Here is a 20,298-nt window from a genome sequence, read left to right on the forward strand (position 1 = left end):
ACAAAGGCCCCCTAGAGGACTCCAACCCCCAGAGAGCTCCGCGGCGGCTGCTCGGTCTAAGGAGGCAGTGGCTCGGAGACCAGAGACCGCCGGAGCGGGGGAGGTGCGGGGACTCGCGCCGGCTCGGCGATGGGGGAGGGGCGGTGCAAGCCAGAGCGCCTCGGTCTCTGCGGAGGCGGGGGGGTCAGGGGTCGTCCCCGCGGGTGGGGGCGGGGCTGACGGCCTTGGTCGTGGTGGGCGGTGGCTGGCGCCACCTTTTTCGCCTTTGGGACTTGGGGTCTGTGCCCCTTTGTGGGGCTGGGGTCTCCACAGCCGGGCGGTAACGGCGGGCTTTGACGTCGCAGCCGCCCCACGGCTGACTCCCCGCGCCTCGGACCGGGCGAAGCGAACTTATTTTCACGGCTGTGTCTTTTTCTGGCCGGCTCCGGGGCTCCGGGACCGCCGACCGAGGCCGAGAGGGGTGGGACCGCCTGAGTCTCCCCCGTAGCAAACACTTCGAAGTGTCGGGTTACCAGCGCATTTTTAAAAACTACACCAGTGTTGCTGGTGTTTTAGAAAGTGTTTTAAATACGCTTTTTTTTTCTTCCGTTCGCCTAACCTTGACATCAGTCCTGTTTTTTTACTTTGCATTGAATTAGTTCCTGAATGTATTCTTCACAGGATCACAGCAGTGGGTGAGGCGAAAACCCGGCAGAGATATTTGGCATTGACGTTGACATTGTTTACTGATATTTAATTGAGTTGGCTGTACTTAAATACTGGACCGCGGAGTATTTTACAACTTTGTATGTTGAAGGTTGATTTACTCTGAGCACTTAGTTGAAAATTAACTGCTCTGATAAACTTACCATGAGGAGGCCTCAAGTACTTTAATATTTTTAATAACCATTTGAAAGAGAAAAGTCTATATACGAAATGTAAATAATTCAATAATATATTAGGTGGCTTCGAAGACAAACTGTTAAACAGGAATGACATAAAATTTTAAATTCAGATCAGAAAACTGACTCATCTACATACTAAATCAGAAAGATGATCGGAAGAACCCCTAAAAAAATTAGACTGTTTCCATGGTAGTGAATGCTGCATTGGTTGTCTATTGCTGTTTGGATGGTTAAGATAATTCTGCTGGAAACACTTAGTGATTAAGAGACTGATTTATCTTAGAAATACTTCTCTAAGCCTTTAATACCTTAGCTATAAAATGTTTTACTTGCCTCAATAAATAGTTTATTTTTATCATTGTTGCTACTTTTTAAAACATTTCAGCAAGATCTTCAAAGATTTGGAGAGCTTCCCAGAGGTGATAGTAAATTGAGGTGCTTTACAAAGCTAGTAAGATAAAAACAGACATCAGATTTAGCCTGTGGAAACATTAACACCTTCTCACAGAGTCCTCACCTTTAGGTGATTTAGCGAGATTTGGAATGTTATCTGATCTCTGTTGCCAGAGCAAATGTCCTGAGGTTTGCCAGTTTCGCCAAGGGTCATATTCACTAGAGCAACTTGTTTTGTCTAAATATGAAAGGGCCAAGAGGGACATTATCCTATTGCTAGTTTAAAGGTGTAAATACCAAGAAAAGAATAATTATGAGAGGCAAAGTCCAAATGAATAGAGGAATTTTTTAAAAAGGATCATTATTCCTTAATAGTACAACTTTTCACATAATAAACATTAACCCCCCCAATTAAGAAAATGATATAAAGAACTTAACAATAATAAGGGACTTGATGACAAAAGAACCTAGAATTCAGGGATCTATATTGGACCACTCAGTCACACTAAGAAAATCCCAAACTTAGATGGTGTCATGTGACAGTGATAACTTGCTCAGGGTAGGTATCCAATAGTTATTTGACTAAGTTCTTAGTATACAAAGGTGGGCTTTCCCTGGTGGCTCAGCAGTACCGAATCCACCTGCCAACTCAGAAGATGCATCCATCCCTGGTCTGGGACGATCCCTTGGAGAGGAAATGGCAATCCACTCCACTATTCTTGCCTGGGAAATCCCATAGACAGAGGTGCCTAGCAGGCTACAGTCCATGAGGTGGAAAAAGAGCTGGACACAATTTAGCAACTAAGCAACAGTACCACCATGGAGGTGACCAGTACACCTGGTGTACTCTGCTTGTCTCCCTACCTGCCACTCCAGTGAAATAGAAAACTTCATAGAAGAAGACCTTCTTTATCCTTCAATTCCTGTTAGAAATTTAGCTTTTTGAAGAAGATTTAGATATTAATACCTACCATCCCTTGCCTCAACACCAATAACTGACCCAAATTCAATAGCATAATATATGTAGCTGCAGGAATAATAAAGGTGCTTTCCTCTGTATGACAGGCTTAGGTTTCTTCAACATACTCAGTTTATTTCTCAGGTATCCTGTACTATTCTTGGGCTCCAGGGGGCAAATCTAGAATTCCATGAATCATGCAACAGCATTAGCCACAGTAGCCAGATCTTTGTTTTCTGCTTAAAAAAAAAAAAAACCTGCTACTGAATACTAATTCTCAGATGATTATAGTTACCCAGGGAAGAGGAAGAAAAAAGCCAACATTAGCACAGGTTGTGACAAGTTTTAAAATACTAAGAATACCATGGTTTCCCAGTAAGTAACTTGAGAATGTAGTTATTTTAATTGAGTTACCAAATATAGCTTCACCTTCCTAAATCTCACTCTACACTGCATTCACTTGGGGGAAACTCAGGAATGCTTTTCTGCTTCTGTTTTAACTCAGCCTGATTGTGGTTACACACAAAAGATATATTTTTCCAGGAATTATTTTTTGGTGTTTCATCTTTTTACACAGTTTAATAGGATATTCTTATGGATTCTTAATGGATTTTCCTACCCACAGTTTTTTGCCTTTCTTACTTCCAATTCCAAGAGAGGAAAATAAGTGAAAATTTCTCAAAACTGTATTTTGAACTTTTAGTACCTTGCCTACTGTATGAATGTGTGCGAATAATTTTTTAATACTTATTTTTATTTATTTGGCTTTTGTTGTTGTTCAGTCACTCAACTGTCCCACTCTTTGCGACCCCATAGACTGCAGCATGCCAGGCTTCCCTGTTCTTCACCATCTCCTGGAGCTTGCTCAAACTCACGTCCATTACGTCAGTGGTGCCATCCAAGCATCTCATCCTCTGTCATCTCCTTCTCCTGCTGTCAGTCTTTCCCAGCATCAGGGCCTTTTCTGATGAGTCAGTTCTTCCAACAGGTGTCCAAAGTATTGGAGCTTCAGCATCAGTCCTTCTAATGAATATTCAGGATTGATTTCCTTTGGGATTGACTGGTTTAATCTTGCAGTTCAAGGGACTCTCAGGAGTCTTCTCCAACACCACAGCTCAAAAGCATCAAGTCTTCGGCGTTCAACCTTCTTTATGATTCAGCTCTCACATCCATACATGACTACAGGAAAAACCATAACTTTGACTAGATGGACCTTTGTTGGCAAAGTAACGTCTCTGATTTTTAATACGCTGTCTAGTTTCATCATAGCTTTTCTACCAGGTCTTAGTTGCCGCATGCAGGATCTTCTGTTGCAGCATGTGGACCCTAGTTTCCCAACCAGGGATGGAACCCAGGCCCCCGGCATTAGGAGCACCAAGGTACAGCCCCTAACCACCAAGGATGTCCTGGTGTGAATAATTTAAAATTATTAATAAATAATTTCTAAACTGGTCTTGTCAACTTTCCATATAATGATGAAAATTAGATGTGCATAGACGAATCAAATGGATTTCTCATGTTTTGGTTTATACAGGTAAAATATAAAGATTAATAGGTAACACTATGTCCCAAACGATTTAAATATTTTTACTTGTAGCATGTCATTTTCATATAATACTACACTTAATAATTAACAGAATACTGTAATATTCCTTAAAAAAATTATATGTAATAAGTACATTACAAACCACACCTTAGGCAGCCCAGAATCAGAAAAAAATAGAACGTCTAATTGGGAAAAGGTACAATCTCTTTTTGACTTTGTAAATGCTACAGTATGTGTTCTTGTCCCCTTCATGGATCACAGCCTTGTCATGGCAAACAGGCAAGCTCAATGAGGCTATGAGCCTTCCTGTATGTTCTCAAAGAATATAAAAAGGAGGTCACAGCAGCTTTTAAAATTATCTCAGTTAGCTGTTGTCCTGTCTGCCTAAAATCAGAATTCAAATATCAAGTGGTTTTCATTTTTTAAATGAAATTTGTTTTTATTTAATTTGGTATTTAATGAATACGTACCATTATTTGTTAAATCACATTGAATTACATTATCATAAAGTTACTTAGACCAGTTTCATGATTTTAGAAGAGGTACACTTTTAAAACATTCATGACTGAAGTTTAGTCTTTAAATACATTTTCCCACAAACTATTGCTTGTTGGTTAGTTAACACCTTCCTCACCAGAAAGTGGTGTTTGCACCACACTAGGGTGTTGGATTATATTTGAGAATTTTAAACCCCCATATTAATAGTTTGCTGACTGTATCCATCACACTATCATACTGCAGTGAATGAATTTTTCACATTCCCATTTTGAACTCATGAGATTAATGAGCAAAAAAAAGGAACCAAGTAGCATGCTTGGGTTAGCAGGTTATTCAAAATTCCAAACACAGCTGATAAGTCTAAATCTGTTCCTTTCTTTTCTAACTACATTCCTTCATTGCCTTAGATTTATACACATGGCTTCAAGTGCTCTCCTGTTAGGTCTAGGATATTAATAATATACTTTTTTTCCTCAAGAACTGAACTTTTTATTTTGAACTTTCAATATTCCTTGAATACCCAGGTTATATATGTTTAATATAGGAAAACAAAATGCAGGCAAGCAAAAAACAACAAACCTAGCCACCTAGAGAAAAATGTTACCTTCACAGTTTCTTGGTAGGCATATAAACACATTATAACAAATGGGGGTCACACAGGTAATCAGATTGTTTGCTTGACATTATAACATGAAAATCTTTCCATTTTAATAGGTAGCAACATCTGTTTTTCAAAGTAAACCTGAAACAGTTAATCCCAGTTGTTGGGGATACACAAAAGTAGACTCAGTTCTTAACTACAGAAACATTATTGATGTAAAGATTTGATTTAATACCAGGTGGATGGGTTTTGACCTAGAGGGACTGTAGTACTTTTCCCTGCAAACATCCCACTTCCTGGCTACTCAGACTTTCTTGTCACAAAGCCTGAGCAAGTAAGCTTATTGGCCCAGCTCCTGGGCCCAGGAATGCTGCCGTTAATAGCTGTGTGAACAGTCCATCTATGGGCAACAGGCAGCCGGCCTGGGTACCTGAATGTTTTCTGACTTAGGGCTGTGCTTCCCATGCTGACATTCAGATCAGATACCTTCTCACGGGAAGATGGTGAGAGATTCAGGAAGAGAAAAGAAGGCCTTACAGTTCACTTCTCCGAGGTGGAATAAAACCAAGATGTCTTCTCCAAAGGCTGAGTCAAATGAGCTGGAACCAAGAAATGACAGCAGCTCCTGGTGTGGCCCGCCTGCCCCAGGACACACGTGGGCAGAGTGAGGCTTCCATCGGGTGTGTTTGCCAAGTTCACCGGGCCGGGTGGGGGCTACCCAGTAACAAAAACCCCGGTTTCATCTGCAACACAAGAAGCCCAATAAGGGTCTTTTTTAAAAATGAGCAAATCGTCCATCGAACTGAAGAAAAAAATGGCTTCCAAGTGAGGGAATTTTTTCATCTGGTTTCTTTGAAAGCAAAGTCCTGGTATTGTATCTACTGGAACTAAAATAAGGAAGATTTCTTTCTTCATGGTCACCCCACATGTGATGGTGACGCTGAAGAGGCACATCTCTGGGTTTTAAGGCAGCCCTGTCTGACCTTGAGCTGAGCCCGGTTCCCCCTGGGTACCTGGCGCCCCTCAAATGGAAGAGGAAAAACAGCTATTTTTCCCAGGAATTATTTTCTGGTGCTTCAGCTTTTTGTTCAGTTTAATAGTATATTCTAACGAATTCTCAGTGATCTTTCCTACCCTGATTTCTGCCTTTCCTATTTCCATTACCAGGAGAGGAGGGGCTAGAAGGCCAGGGTGACCAAACACAGCCAGGGCAGGCCCCTCCCCTTCAGAGGGGAGCTCGGAGCCTGAAAGGGTCTCTATGACTCAGAAACTAAAACCGCCTTGTGTGCTGACGAAAGTTACTGACCGAGTTAGTCAAGTTAGAAACTCGTGCAGGAACACAGCGGAGCAGATTCCTGGCATCTGGCCCGGTGTCCCTCATGGATGCGCCAAGAAGAAAACGTCACCTAAAGATTTTATACTTGTTCTTGCTTTAGTCCTGAATTGTAAAAACATATTTCGTCGTTAGAAATCTGTCCAGAGATAGGGTTAACAAGCAACCCTTGGAACTAGTGGAATTCCAAAGGAAAAAAAAAAAAAAAAAAGCCGTTGTACCGAGTCGCCCTGAAGCAGTTTGGGAAGTCTGGCGCAAAAGGGATGGCTTCGTTCGCCCCCACCGGGTTTTGTTCGGCAGCCGGGCCGAGTGGGTGATGGGCAGGCTCTGGAGGCCCCGGATTCCAGCGCACAGCAGGGCCGCCCCCTCCGAAAGGACACTTGTCACCCGGTGTCCCAGGCTCCGGCGTCGGCGGGAGGCCGCAGGAAGCCCCGGAAGGGCGGAGAGAGGGAGCGGGCGCAGGCGGCGGTGACTCAGCCTGGAGCGCGGGGGCGGGAGCGCGCGAGAGAAGGCGAGTCAGCGCGCTCAGCCTGGCAGCGGCGCCGGACCCAAAAGAGTTAAGTAGGCGGTGTCGGTGACGCCCCGCCCCCGCCCGGCCCGGCCCCCCGGAGGCCGCCGAGCCCGGTCGTATTTATTGCGGCGGCTCCCAGCGCATACTGTCTCTCCGCTGGCCCCGGCCGCGGCTTTTCCGAGTACTCCGCGCAGCGGCCCCGCGCCCCGAGCCAAGGCGCCATGGAGCGGCCGGCGCCCCTGGCCGTACTGCCCTTCTCGGACCCCGCGCACGCCCTGAGCCTGCTGCGCGGCCTGAGCCAGCTCCGCGCCGAGCGCAAGTTCCTGGACGTGACCCTTGAGGCGGCTGGCGGGCGCGACTTCCCGGCGCACCGCGCCGTGCTGGCGGCCGCCAGCCCCTACTTCCGCGCCATGTTCGCCGGGCAGTTGCGCGAGAGCCGCGCCGAGCGGGTGCGCCTGCACGGCGTGCCGCCCGACATGCTGCAGCTGCTGCTCGACTTCAGCTACACGGGCCGCGTGGCGGTGAGCGGCGACAACGCCGAGCCGCTGCTGCGCGCCGCCGACCTGCTGCAGTTCCCGGCGGTGAAGGAGGCGTGCGGCGCCTTTCTGCAGCAGCAGCTCGACCTGACCAACTGCCTGGACATGCAGGACTTCGCCGAGGCCTTCAGCTGCGCGGGGCTGGCGAGCGCGGCTCAGCGCTTCATCCTGCGCCACGTGGGCGAGCTGGGCGCCGAGCAGCTGGAGCGTCTGCCCCTGGCGCGGCTGCTGCGCTACCTGCGCGACGACGGGCTCTGCGTGCCCAAAGAGGAGGCCGCCTACCAGCTGGCACTGCGCTGGGTGCGCGCCGACCCGCCGCGCCGCGCGGCGCACTGGCCGCAGCTGCTGGAGGCCGTGCGCCTGCCCTTCGTGCGCCGCTTCTACCTGCTGGCGCACGTCGAGGCCGAGCCGCTGGTGGCCCGCTGCCCGCCCTGCCTGCGCCTGCTGCGCGAGGCGCGCGACTTCCAGGCGGCACGCTACGACCGCCACGACCGCGGGCCCTGCCCTCGGATGCGGCCGCGCCCCTCCACCGGCCTCGCCGAGATCCTCGTGCTCGTGGGCGGATGCGACCAGGACTGCGACGAACTGGTCACCGTCGACTGCTACAACCCGCAGACGGGCCAGTGGCGCTACCTGGCCGAGTTCCCCGACCACCTGGGCGGAGGCTACAGCATCGTGGCGCTGGGCAACGACATCTACGTGACGGGTAAGTGGGCATGGGGGCTGATCAGGAGGACCTTGGCCCGCCCAGATCCCAACGGGGGAGCAGGCAATTTTACCTGCAAGAGAACCCGAAGTGCTTGGAACCGCAGGCGCCACCTGGGTGCAGGTGGACACTCCCCCTTCCCCCGACTGGCAGGCACAGAAGTTTCTAGGGTTGATACTTAAGATCTAGAAGAACCCCTTTGTGTTAGTGGGACAAGTAGCCGTCTGTGGCTCTCACGGGGCCTGTATGGGCAGCCCCCTCCTTGCCCAGGCGGTGTCCCCATTTGGTGGCAAGACACTGGGGCAGCCTCCCTGCACTATGCTGCTGCTGCTAAGTCGCTTCAGTCGTGTCTGACTCTGTGAGACCCCATAGTCGGCAGCCCACCAGGCTCCCCCGTCCCTGGGATTCTTCAGGCAAGAACACTGGAGTGGGTTGCCATTTCCTTCTCCAACCCTGCACTATGAGTGCTTCCTTTTTCTCCCCAAGGAATCTGGGGACAGGCCAGGGACTGACACCCTGTGGTACATCCTTTCTACCCCGGTAGGGGGGATTTCTCCCTCCCAGCTGAGCAGCACAGTCCCCTGACTCACTCACTTGGTCACCAGTGACAGCATTCCCTGGGGCTTGTACCTAGGCCCTGCGCTGTGGGTCACGTGGTGTTTAGGCTGCTCCCGGCCCAGCGACTGTAAACAGAGTCACATGCTAAGAGGTTTTCTTCCAATTACTTGGCCCAAACCCCAAAACACTGCCGAGTCATGCTGGGCGGGTCCCAGCCCGCCCCAGTCCTGGGCATCTCCCACATTTTTTATTAAAGATGAATCCCAGTTCAAACATGAGGCTCTCTCCATGCGTGGGGTGAGGAGGGGCGGTCTGTGCGAGGGCTATATAAGGAAAGAACCCGGCCAAGCATACGCTCAGGGCCTGCAGGGGCCTGGATCGGGCAGGGAGGCCTCAGCTGGGCCGGCGCAGCGCTGTGTCCAGCCTGGCACGTTAGTTCGGGAGAAAGCCAGCTCTGAGGTACCCGCCCCTCCCTCCAGTGTCCTGGGGGCTCTGAGCTGAGAAGTTGGGCTCATCCTAGCCTGAGGACAGGCTCAGCTGTGTGGCTGCCACTCCAGGTCTTGCCTCTGCAGGAATCTGCCAGAATGGGCCAGTTCCCAGTCTGAGGTTGGCCGTGTGTTGTTGGGGAACCAACCCCCTTTAACCCTGCCCCACCCCCACCACTGAAGTCTGGTCAGTAAACTCCCACAACTGGTCAGACTCGCCCCATCTTTGCACACCCTTCCATAAATGTCTCAGCTAATCCTTTGGGTTTAGACAGGTGGCTGGGTCATTCCCTACAGCTGCCTCTAGGGAATCTCACAGGGGCGAGGAGGCGGCTTCAGCTGCCTTTGACACAGTTCTCCTTTAGAAGGAAGAAGGGAGGCCGGGAGGACTTTACAAGGAGGCTGTCTTCCCCCTCTAAAAGCTCCAGGCTGTGAGTCGGATAGAATGTCATGGCGGCTCTGCTCTGCCCTTTGCCCCCAGGCTTGGGACAAGGAGGGGAATCCAACCCCCAGGGTTCTTGGGGCCCCTTCACCCTTCGGGAATCCTAATGTCCTAGGTGAGCCTGGTTTAACTTATGGCAGTAGCCAGTACCACTGGGCTTTGTTTGTTTGCTTTTTAGCCCTTTTTTTGGACATATAGATGGAAAAATAGACATCATACTTGCACAGCTTGATGACTTTTTCCAAACAAAACAAGTCAGTAGCTTGCACATAAATCAAGAAATACAACCCCAGAAGTTCACTCATAGCATCACCTTCTGTGTTAGGTTTCTTGCTGGCTGAGCACTTAGGTTTCTTCTTAACTCATCCTGGCCCAGCCTTGGTTAGGGGATGCCTAGAATTTAATGAACAAGTCCCCAGGCACCCTACCCACTTATGCTGTTTTAGTTTTTTTCTTTTTTTTGGCCAAGCACAGCATGCAGGATCTTAGTTTCCCAACAAGGGATCGAACCTGTGCCCCCTGCATTGTGAGCTCAGAGTCTTAGCCACTGGACCACCAGGGAAGTCCCTCCCACCCACATGACTTGTGGCTTCCTGGGAAAATGGACTCCAAGACCTGATGCTCCCATCCAGTTGAGGTGTCTGACTCTGAGTGCAGGGGTCCAAACTGAGGTTACTGTGTACTCAGAGTTGTGGCCTCTGGGCCTCTGGTTGGCCCACAGAGGTGCGGTGGTGTTTTTATGGCATGAAGCTGGACCATCCTCCTGGGCAGTGTTCAGCCTGTACCTGGCTTGAGCCCCTGGCTGGGGCCTTGGTAAGAGAGGATGTGTGTTTCATCTTACTCTCTAGGAAGTTGAGGGAGTCACGGGTGGGTGACTCACCCTGAGTCGGTGTGGGCTAATCATCTCTCTGCCCATTGTGCTCCCTGGCAGGTGGATCGGATGGCTCCCGGCTCTATGACTGTGTGTGGAGGTACAACTCGAGTGTGAATGAGTGGACGGAGGTGGCGCCCATGCTGAAGGCCCGGGAGTACCACAGCTCCTCCGTGCTGGACGGGCTGCTGTACGTGGTGGCTGCGGACAGCACGGAGCGTTACGACCACACCACCGACTCCTGGGAGGCCCTGCAGCCCATGACCTACCCCATGGACAACTGTTCCACCACAGCCTGCCGGGGCCGGCTCTACGCCATTGGTTCCCTGGCCGGCAAGGAGACCATGGTCATGCAGTGCTACCACCCAGACACGGACCTGTGGTCGCTGGTGGACTGTGGCCAGCTCCCACCGTGGTCCTTTGCCCCCAAGACAGTGACTCTGAACGGACTCATGTACTTCATCAGGTGAGTCCCCAGGGGCCAAGGCCACTGGGTGCTCTTTTTTACTAGTTGAGCACAGCTTTGGTGTTCTCCCATTTCACAGATGAGGAAACTGAGGTCACACTGGGCTCTGAGGTGGATCCTTCTGAGCTGGAGCTGTGGTTCAACGCTAAGTTGCTTCAGTTGTGTCTGACTCTTTGTGACCCTGATGTCTGTAGCCCACCAGGCTTCTCTGTCTGTGGGATTCTCCAGGCAAAAATACTTGAATAGGTTGCCATTTCATCTTCCAGGGGATCTCCCTGACCCAGGGATCAGACCCTTGTCTTCTGCATTGGCGGGCAGGTTCTTTACCATTAGTGCCACCTGGGAAGCTGGGTCCCTCTAAAAACCCTAGTTGGTCTCATGTGGCCTTTACTAAAAGGAGCCACCTATCCTACCTGAGAGGGACTTTGAATCTTAATAAGAGGAGAGCTTTCTGGACACTTGAGTCTTTGGGAGGAGGAGCATGGCCTGACAGACAATTTGCTCATCAGCCGACTGGTGCCAGGTGTGAGGGACCAGGTGGATGGATTGACCTCGCCCTCTCTGCAGAAAGCAGAACTTCCGGGTTCAGTGCATCTCTGCAGGTTCTCTCTCTCCCCTTCCTACCCGGCCTGGCCCAGGAGGGCTCATGAGTCTTGCTAAAAGAATGCTGTTCTCCCAGGATCCCGCCGCCACCCTGGACCAGGGAGGGGCGTGGTACCAAGCCGACCTGGAGCTGCCTGCAGGAACAATGACTGTAGTTAGCCTGTTGAAATCCCCAGTGGGTCGAACTCTGGGTTACCTGCTTTATGGGCATTTTCAAGGCTAGTGCCCCATGGCTGTCTAACAAGATGACACCACTGTTGTCCCCCTTTCACAGGTGGCAAAACAGGGACAGAGGGGTAAAGGACTTGCTCACAACTGCAGGCTTTTATGTATATTTATGCGATTGCATCAGGTCTTAGTTGCTGCTCTCAAGATCTTCAGTTGCGGCATGCAGGCATGTGGGATCTAGTACCCTGACCAGGGACCGAACCTGGGCCCCCTGCATTAGGAGCACGGCATCTTAGCCACTGGAGCACCAGGAAAGGCCCCTCAGGCTTTAAATGGTGGCACAGGATTAGAACCAAGAACTTCCAACCCAGGTCCCATGTGCTGTCACCACATCCCAGCCTCCCTGGGCCTGGCTGTGGAACTGGGCACCCAGTGGGTCAGTGTTCATCCGTGGGGGGTCTTGATGATTTGTCACAGCCAGATGCCCCCTCCTGATCGGCCAGTGGGCATCCAAGGAGCTGGGAGCTCCATACCTGCAGATCACAGCTTCTGTGTGTGTGTCACGTATGCACGCACAAACGTGCTTGTGTGTGTTAGTTGCTCAGTTGTATCTGACTCTTTGTGACCTTATGGACTATAGCCCGCCAAGCTCCTCTGTCCATGAGATTCTTGAAGCAAGAATACTGGAGTAGGTAGCCATGCCCTTCTCTAGGGGATCTTCCCAACCCAGGGATCGAACCTGGTTCTCCTGCATTGGGAGGCAGGTTCTTTGCCATCTGAGCCATCGGGCAGCCCTACATGCTTATAGGCCTGTGTATCTGCCTCTCCTCTCCATGGCCTAGAGCCTGCCTGAAACTTCAGACCCAGAGGGGAGGGGAAGGTGTGAATGACCATCCCTCCCTCCCCATTCCATCTGGGACTTTGAATTGGGAGTCTCCAAGGACAGGGACCCTGTGCTTCTTGGGCCACTCCCCTCTCACCGGCTGAGCCTCCCTTGCCCCAGACCTGAGGCTCTTTCCCAGGCTTCCAGGGAGAATACAGTTGGAACCCAGAGGTGTTGCTTGTCTCATGGTGGCCAGGCCTCCCTGATTCCCAGAAAGATCAGGTTGGCTTCAAGGAAGCCCCAGAGACTCAGCCGGCTCCTGACCCTGTTATAAACATCACATCGTCTGACCCTTCGTCCAGCTCTCCTCCCTGAGTCGTGAAAACCTCTTCAAAGTGGGGGTGGGGATGGCTATAAATATACCTTACGAGGGTGCCAGAACCTTCGTCAGAGTGCCAGGAACTTGGCCTCAGCCCCTCATGGCAGTTCCAGGCCGAGTGCCTTTGAGAACACCCTCCTGCCCCCACCCCACTGTCCTAGAACAAGATATGCCCAAGGACCAGCGTGTGGACGGAAGGCCCAGCGCCTTGGTCCTCCTGGTCGGGGTCGCTGGTCAGCTGCTAAACCGCCCCACGTGCGGATCTTAGGATGCCCCCCCAGGCCCACTGTCAGCCTTTGTACATGGTCACCGAGGCCATGGAGGGCCAGGTAGGTGGGTTTGACTCTACTCATCACAACCCCCCCACCACCACTGCTGCTGCTAAGTCACTTCAGTCGTGTCCGACTCTCTGCGACCCCATAGACGGCAGCCCACCAGGCTCCCCTGTCCCTGGGATTCTCCAGGCAAGAATGCTGGAGTGGGTTGCCATTTCCTTCTTCAATGCATGAAAGTGAAGTTGCTCAGTCATGTCCGACTCTTAGTGACCCCATGGACTGCAGCCTACCAGGCTCCTCCGTCCATGGGATTTTCCAGCCAAGAGTACTGGAATGGTGCCATTGCCTTCTCCGTCCCCCCACCAAACTAGAAAGGCAGCCTGTTTGTCCTCTAAGTGAACAGTGGGGGCCTGGCCTCCTTGAACGTGTGGGTGAGCCCGGGGGCCTGGGTCTTGTGCTCTTGAGCGTTCATGCACCCTATCCACTCCCTTGGGCACCTCGGCCACGTCACTCCTGCTCACAAGGCCCGCTGTTGGGGTAGCTCCCGTCTAGAAGAGGCTATGATAGGGAGGTGTGTCCCATGCTGTCCACTTCAGCTGCCCCAGCCGTGAGCAGCGACCAGCAGCCCCCTCCCCCAGCCATGCTCCAGTTTGGCCCCAGTTTCACACAGCTCCTGGGCTGGGGCGTTCCAGCCCCGCAGAGGCAGGAGGCAAGAGCCTTGTCCAGCCTCGCACCTTCTGGCTGCAGCTTCTGTGTTCCTGCAGCCGGGGAGGGCAGCCCAGCGGGTTCCCATATTAATTATCGTCATCTCATGGGCCACAACCTCAGAATGGTTTTTACATTCTGAAGTGGTTGGAGGAAAAAAAAAAAAAGCGAGAGTCATACTTCCTGACGCGTGGACAGTTATGTGAAATTCAAAGCTGCGTCCGTAAATAAGGTTTTATGGGAAGGCAACCAGCCCCTTTGTTTATGCATCTGTGGCTGCATTTGTTCTCAGCGGCAGTGCTGGGGACCTGCCGCAGAGGCCGTCTCCTCCACAAGACCTGAAATGTTTACTCTTGGGCCCTTCTGCTAACCCCTGACCTGTGACCATCATCATCATCAACGCTACCATTTGGGAGATAGTGTTTTTCGAGGCTGTGCCTTTGAACATCTGAGTGAAGGCATCAGGAGTGAGTCAAACAGGATTGAAGGAGCCTGAGCCCAAAGTGGGGGGCAGTGCTGGTGTCCTCGCTCCTGTGATTCTGGTCACCCTGCTGGGCACCTCGGATGTAGCAGTGAACAGGGCGTGATGGGGGCTGACAGCAGTGGGAGGGCAGCGGCCGAGGAGCAGTCCAGGGCACAAGGGAGGTGGGCAGTGGGGCAGGGGGCCTGGCCTAGACTGGTCAGCCCTGGAAGGCTGTCCTGAAGAGGAGGCAGAAGTCCCAATCAGAAGAATAAGTGGAGATTGGATGGAAGGGCCATGGTCAGTTCGGGAGCTGAGGCTAGACTGTGTGACCATGGTAGCCGGGGAGGGTCGGCTGCGTTGGTGCTGGGCTGCAGGAAAGGGTTTAAGTGTGATTGTTGGGTTTGTGGAGCAAGGCTGGATTCCAGCCTCAGAGCCGAGGTGTGGGGGCCTGAAGTCAGCCCTTCTGAGCCAGGGGCGGGGTCCCACTGGCCAGTGGGCGGCCAAACAGCATCACAGAGGTCCCCAAAGGAGGTGGGCCTGGCGGACCCTCTCTCCAGCACTCACACCCAGGGACTTCCTACTCACTCTGACCTGCTCTTCCTCCTCGCCCACTCCCCAGGGACGACTCGGCCGAAGTGGACGTGTATAACCCCACCAAGAACGAATGGGATAAGATCCCGTCAATGAATCAGGTGAGTTTGCAGACTCACCAGCACTGGGAGTTCGGGCTGGCCCTGGTTTCCAACCAATGTCAGCGCAGGTGTTTGGGGGTTCAGTCCCAGCAGGCAAGGGTCCGTACTGGGCACTTCCCCAGCGTTGTCTCACTGCACAGCGGACTGCTGCTGTCCTCCACTTGTGTTTGGGGGTCACCAAAACAGAGACCTTAAATAAGATGCCAGAGTCACATAGCTTAGTTCATCCACTCAGACCAGAGTTCACTGAGCGTCCACTGTGAGCCAGAGAGCAGCCTTCGAATGAGTGTTCCACCAAGGGACTGCAAGTGCAAAGGGCCTGGGGCGGGCCATGCCTGATACGTTCATGGAACAAGCCCTCAGCCTGGCATGGCTGGAGCAGAGTGAACACGGGGGCAACAGAGGGGTGAGGTCAGACAAGGAGGTCTCTGGGGATTGACCTTGGGAGTACATTTATTGAGCACCTGCTGTGTACCCACACTTCTGCTGCCTAATGGGGTGTGACTCTCTTTGCTTGTTGAGTTTTACAGTAAGATGGAGCCAGGAAGGTTTGGTAGCATTTGGCCACATGGGCAGTTTCCATTCCCAGACACATATCTATACCCACATCTATCTCTGTTTTCTGTCTTCCTTAATACTTCCCAACCTGGGACTTCCCTGGTGGTCCAGTGGTTAGGACTCTGTGCTTCCACTGCAAGGGACATGGATTCAATTCCTGGTCGGGGAACTAAGATCCCACATGCTGCATGGCACAGCCTCCCCTTAGCAAAAAAAGAATTTTCCAAACCTTCTCTCTTGATACCTCTGCGTGACCAGTGTCATTATATACAACATCAGAGTTTATTTAACATCTTTACTGTTGCCAAATCTAACTTTGGTTGGCCCCATAATGAGCTATCGCGCATGCGTGCTCAGTTGTGTCCAACTCTTTGCAACCCTGTGGACAATAGGCCGCTAGGCTCCTCTGTCCATGGGATTCTTCAGGCAAGAATACTGAAGTGGGTTGCCATTTCCTTCTCCAGGGGATCTTCCTGACCCAGGGATTGAACTCATGTCTCTTGTATCTCCTGCACTACAGGCGGGTTCTTTACCACTGTGCCACCGGGGAAGCCCATAATGAGCTACACTTACTCATTATAGCAATTTTGGGAAAGGTGGGATAGTCCAGTCTTGTGGTTCAGAGCCCAGATTTTGGATCAAGTCCCAGCTCTGCCACTGTCAGCCACGTGTGGCTGTTTTCCCATCTGTAAGATGGGGAGAACAATCGTGCCTGTCTTACGGGGATGAGGCTGCTTGGAGGCCCCTTGACCACCATTGGGACCAGCCATGGCGTGTGACCCCTGGGCATGTAGCCCCTGTTTCCTAGCTGGGGTATAGGAAGTGCCAAGACCACCCTGCCAAGGGCCCCGGGCACCTTCCCTGCAGAGGGGGAGCTATGGGGGCTCTCCCCTGCCCTGGCTGCCAGCCTCCCCTCACTGCCCACCTTGGCCCACAGGTGCACGTTGGGGGCAGCCTGGCCGTCCTCGGAGGTAAGCTCTACGTCTCTGGGGGCTATGATAACACCTTCGAACTCTCCGACGTGGTGGAGGCCTACGACCCAGAGACTCGGGCGTGGAGCGTGGTGGGCCGGCTCCCAGAGCCCACCTTCTGGCATGGCAGCGTCAGCATCTTCCGCCAGTTCATGCCCCAGACACCCTTGGGCGGGCGCGGCTTTGAGCTAGATAGTGGCAGCAGTGACATGGATGTGGGCCAGCCCCGGCCGCCGCAGAACCCCGCCGAGCTGCACTAGCCCCGGCCCGGCCCGGGGAGGGCCTCGGTGCAGGTAACCTGGCATCTTAGAGGGGCAGCACGCCCTTTCTTGTGCACAGGACAGGTGGGGCCCACCGGGCGGAGCGTGGACTCGGGGGCAGCCGAGCAAGCAAGGCTCAGGATATGATACCTGGGGAGTTGCTGTGCGTTCAGGGCCTCCTAGGGCCAGGCCAGCGTGCACGCTCCTGCTCCTTGGTCCAGGAAGAACTGCCTCCCTGTCAGCACATCTCAGGCTCCAGTGAATCCCCCCCGCCCCAGGCTCCCACCTCTCCGATGCAGGCATACCCCTCCTGCAGTCACCACCTGTGCCTACTTGCCCCCCTGCCTGCCCCTGCCCCGGGAGAGCAGAACCCCAGCACTTCTGGGTACAAGTGGAGCAGAGTCTTGAGAACAGCCTCTTCGCAGATCCTGCTATCCAGAACATGGAGAATCAGGCCGACGATGGCCCCAGGGAGGTTCCACACTCTATGGTCAGGGCTGGACAGCTGGCAGGCCAGCTCCACAGTGGAGGGGTATGCCTGCCCAGCTCCTCAACCCTGCTGGGGCCTTGCACCGACACATCTGCTATGAGTGGGCCTCCTGGAAGTAAGCTCAGACCTGGCGAAACAGGGCGGGGAGTGGACAGGAGCATAGCCTTGAAGGGGGCCCAGCGAGACCTGCTGGGGGTTGTCTGTCTCCAGTGGACCTGGGCTGGGACAGGTGTTGGGGTTCCTGTCCAGCCCACCTGCCAATGTGGCCCCACGTGACTTGGGGGCCTCCAGGACCTTCGTCCCAGGCTGGTGCGGGAGAGGACTAAAGGCTGCAAGTGCAAGGTCGTAGCTTCTCTCCAGGAGGCCCTGGGACTTTGTCGCTGAAGCCCCGCCAGGCAAACAGCTGTGGACGCCCTTGCCCTGGCAGCCTGAGCGGAGGAGCGGGTTGTTTCTCAAGGAACCCGGGGCGGGGCAGACTCAGTAGTTGGTCACAAGGTTTCAAATGCAGTTGGCCTTTCCTTAAAGGAAGAGAGGGCAGCTAGAAGCAGGGTCTGGGTGGTTTGATCTTTACTCTTCCAGGGCCACTGCTGAAGTTTTCTGCAGGGGGTTGGGGGTGGGGAACGGCATGTGCGTTGAGCCCTGCAGAAGCCAGGGCTTCTCCAGGTGGGTGCCTGGAGGAGCCCCTGGGAACCCCGGAGCTGGTATCCCTGGTTCTGAAGTGTGAGTGTTCCAGTGGATGCTGGTCTTGGCCCCTCCAGGTCCCCAAAGTAGCCTGTGCTTGAATTTGTGCTCCTTCCCTTCCAAAGGGGAGGATGTTTGTTTTCCTCGTTGGGTGGATATTCATCCATGTTCTCACCAAGAAAAAAGTTTTCTCACCATCACTTCCCAAGTGGCTCTTAACAATCCTTTTATTGGGCAGAAGCTGTAGGGGGGCCCTGCCTTCCCCGCTGTGAGGAGCCCTGGGGGAGCCATCGCTGTCAGGTTGACTGTCTTGCTCTGGAAACCCCACTGGAGCAGCCACAGCCCAGAGCTGGCCCTTCAGGTCCCCTTGGGCCCTGGCTCAGGGACCACTCCCAGCCCCTACCCCCCACCCCACCCCACCCCACCTAGCTGACATAGTGGGAAGGCAGGGGATGGGGAGTTGGCGTGTCCTGCCTTGGGCTTTGGCCAGGATAGGTGCTTACTTAGCCCTCTGCTCCCTTGGGGACGCCCCTCCCAGGTCAGCCCTCCTGGTCTGTGTCCTCCCTTGTGAATTGGGGCTGGCCTGCCCCCTCCCCCCAGGGTGGTTGCAACCCTAGAGGCTCTCCCTCCACTGCCCTCACTTCACTCCCCAGGGGTTATTGTGACCTTTCTTCCAGCCCTGGCACCTGCCTGGTGGGCTGAGCCCACCCAGAGGTGGTCTGGCTCCATGGGGTGGCAGACTTGGGTTCCCAGGCAGGCGAGGCTGCCCAATGTGATGGCTCGTCTCCAGTGGGCGGCAGGGGGACATCAAGGCTGGGGTGCTTGGCGTCCACGGAGCCCTGATTCTGTCCCAGTCACCAGTTCAGTGCCAGTCATGTCCTCCCAGCGGGTGTGACATCACGCAGAGAGATGTGGTGACATGTAACAGGTCATGGGGGTGGGGCAGGGACTCAGTTTCATGGGAAAGACTCCAGGTGCCCTTTCCAGGGCTGTCTCTTTGGAGGGCCTGGGCAGCCCACGAAGGCAGGATGGGGGTGGAGAGCAGCCGTGTGCCATGGTCACTGGAACTCCCCCTACCAGCCCCCAGGCAGGCAGGGCTGTTCTGTGTCAAGGGCAGAAATCTCTGCAGGGAGTGGCTTATGGGGAGGCCTTTTGCTGGGGCTGCAGACACTCATGATTTCCTCCTAAATCAGTGTTTGTCACCCGCCACGGCATTCTGGTCAGCTCTGAGGGCCAGAGCCTGGGCCTTTGTCGGGTCTTTGCCGGGTTTTTGGTACTTCACCGTGTGACCAGCCATCCTACTCGCCGGTGGTGACTCAGATGATGGTGTGGGGGAAGGGGGGCAGTGATCACTTCCTAGAAACTCCCCAGGTCCCCACCCACCAGACCCCACCTTGGGAAGGGGAGGCACCAGCCTCAGCAACAGCAGGCTCCCGCTGGGGGTCCAGGAGCAGGGTTGACCCTTGAGAAGTGTCCCCTCCCTGCCTGCCCTCCGTGCTCCGCTGTATCACTGCACACCGACGGGCGGGGCCAGCTGGGAAGGGACTGTCTCTCCGTGTTAGAGGTGCACGACTTTGAGTCTGTGAGGCAAGTTAAGTTATGAGAGTTTGGTGACTAGTATTTAATGCTGACCTACTGTTTAAAGTATTCTATATTTATACGACTTCAAAGACTCTTCTGGACTAGCACACCCTCCTTCCAGGGTCCGACATCCAGTGCCAGCCCCCCGAGCATGGGGCAGGTTTGCATATTTATTTGTCTGTTCGTTAGGCTTCTGTGTCTGGGATCCTGTTTAAGGTTTTAGGATGCCTTCAATACATTAACTTTTTGAAATAAAAACGTTTCCTATATGTTTGGTGTCATTGCCTCCATCCTGCTGCTCTCGGGTATTGGAGCCTTATGGGCTGAGGCCAGGTACGTGGGGCAAGGGAGCCCAGGAGTCCTTGAGAGCACGTTTAATACTCATTAATGCGGCTGCCCCTGTGCCCACAGGGAAGGGGGTCGAGGTTGAAGTGCCCAGGACTTGTGCTGGTGGTTATGGGGGCAAAGCCTTTTAGGCCGTTTCTTGTCTCTGTCATTACAAGGCAGGAAGTCGTGGGAAGAGGAGGCTGAGCCCTGGAGGTGGGAGGAAGGCGGGTGGTGGAGGCCAAGAGCTGTTTCAGCCTCCTGACTCCAAGGCACTCTGCCCACTGCCTTGTGCCTCCTTCCTGAAAGCGGGGTCCCAAATGGTGGTGAGATCCCCATCTCCTCAGCGGGTAAACCCCGGACCCTTAAAATAGAGGAAGATCACCCCAGAAGAGGCTGAGAAGCTTGGAACATTCCTCATGTCTGCAGAGCCGACTGAACCCAAGGAAGCAGCCAGTGCCTGGCCAGGAAGGGGGAATCTTGAAGCCAGGTCCACCTCAGTCCCCTGGTCATCTGCAGTGGCTCATGACCTGGCTG

General features: G+C 53.4%; 1 protein-coding gene across 1 annotated transcript; it reads left to right on the plus strand.

Moving 5' to 3' along the window:
* The first annotated feature begins 6,835 nt into the window (after window positions 1-6,835).
* On the plus strand, window positions 6,836-19,706 carry KLHL21 (kelch like family member 21). Its single transcript, XM_043923229.1, has 4 exons — window positions 6,836-7,966; window positions 10,383-10,788; window positions 14,824-14,896; window positions 16,392-19,706. Exons 1-4 carry the CDS (start codon window positions 6,946-6,948, stop codon window positions 16,683-16,685), a joined length of 1,794 nt encoding a protein of 597 aa, XP_043779164.1. The 5' UTR covers window positions 6,836-6,945; the 3' UTR covers window positions 16,686-19,706.
* The last annotated feature ends 592 nt before the right edge of the window (window positions 19,707-20,298 follow it).

The sequence above is a fragment of the Cervus elaphus genome, chromosome 14, assembly GCF_910594005.1.
Source record: "Cervus elaphus chromosome 14, mCerEla1.1, whole genome shotgun sequence".
Classification (NCBI taxonomy): Eukaryota; Metazoa; Chordata; class Mammalia; order Artiodactyla; family Cervidae; genus Cervus; species Cervus elaphus.

What these genes read in the sequence shown, in the direction of transcription:
- KLHL21 (XM_043923229.1), top strand. Translation starts at nt 6,946, where the DNA reads ATGGAGCGGCCGGCGCCCCTGGCCGTACTGCCCTTCTCGGACCCCGCG. An exon ending in CAACGACATCTACGTGACGG is followed by an intron (nt 7,967 to 10,382) that starts GTAAGTGGGCAT and finishes GCTCCCTGGCAG; the next exon opens with GTGGATCGGATGGCTCCCGG. An exon ending in AGATCCCGTCAATGAATCAG is followed by an intron (nt 14,897 to 16,391) that starts GTGAGTTTGCAG and finishes CTTGGCCCACAG; the next exon opens with GTGCACGTTGGGGGCAGCCT.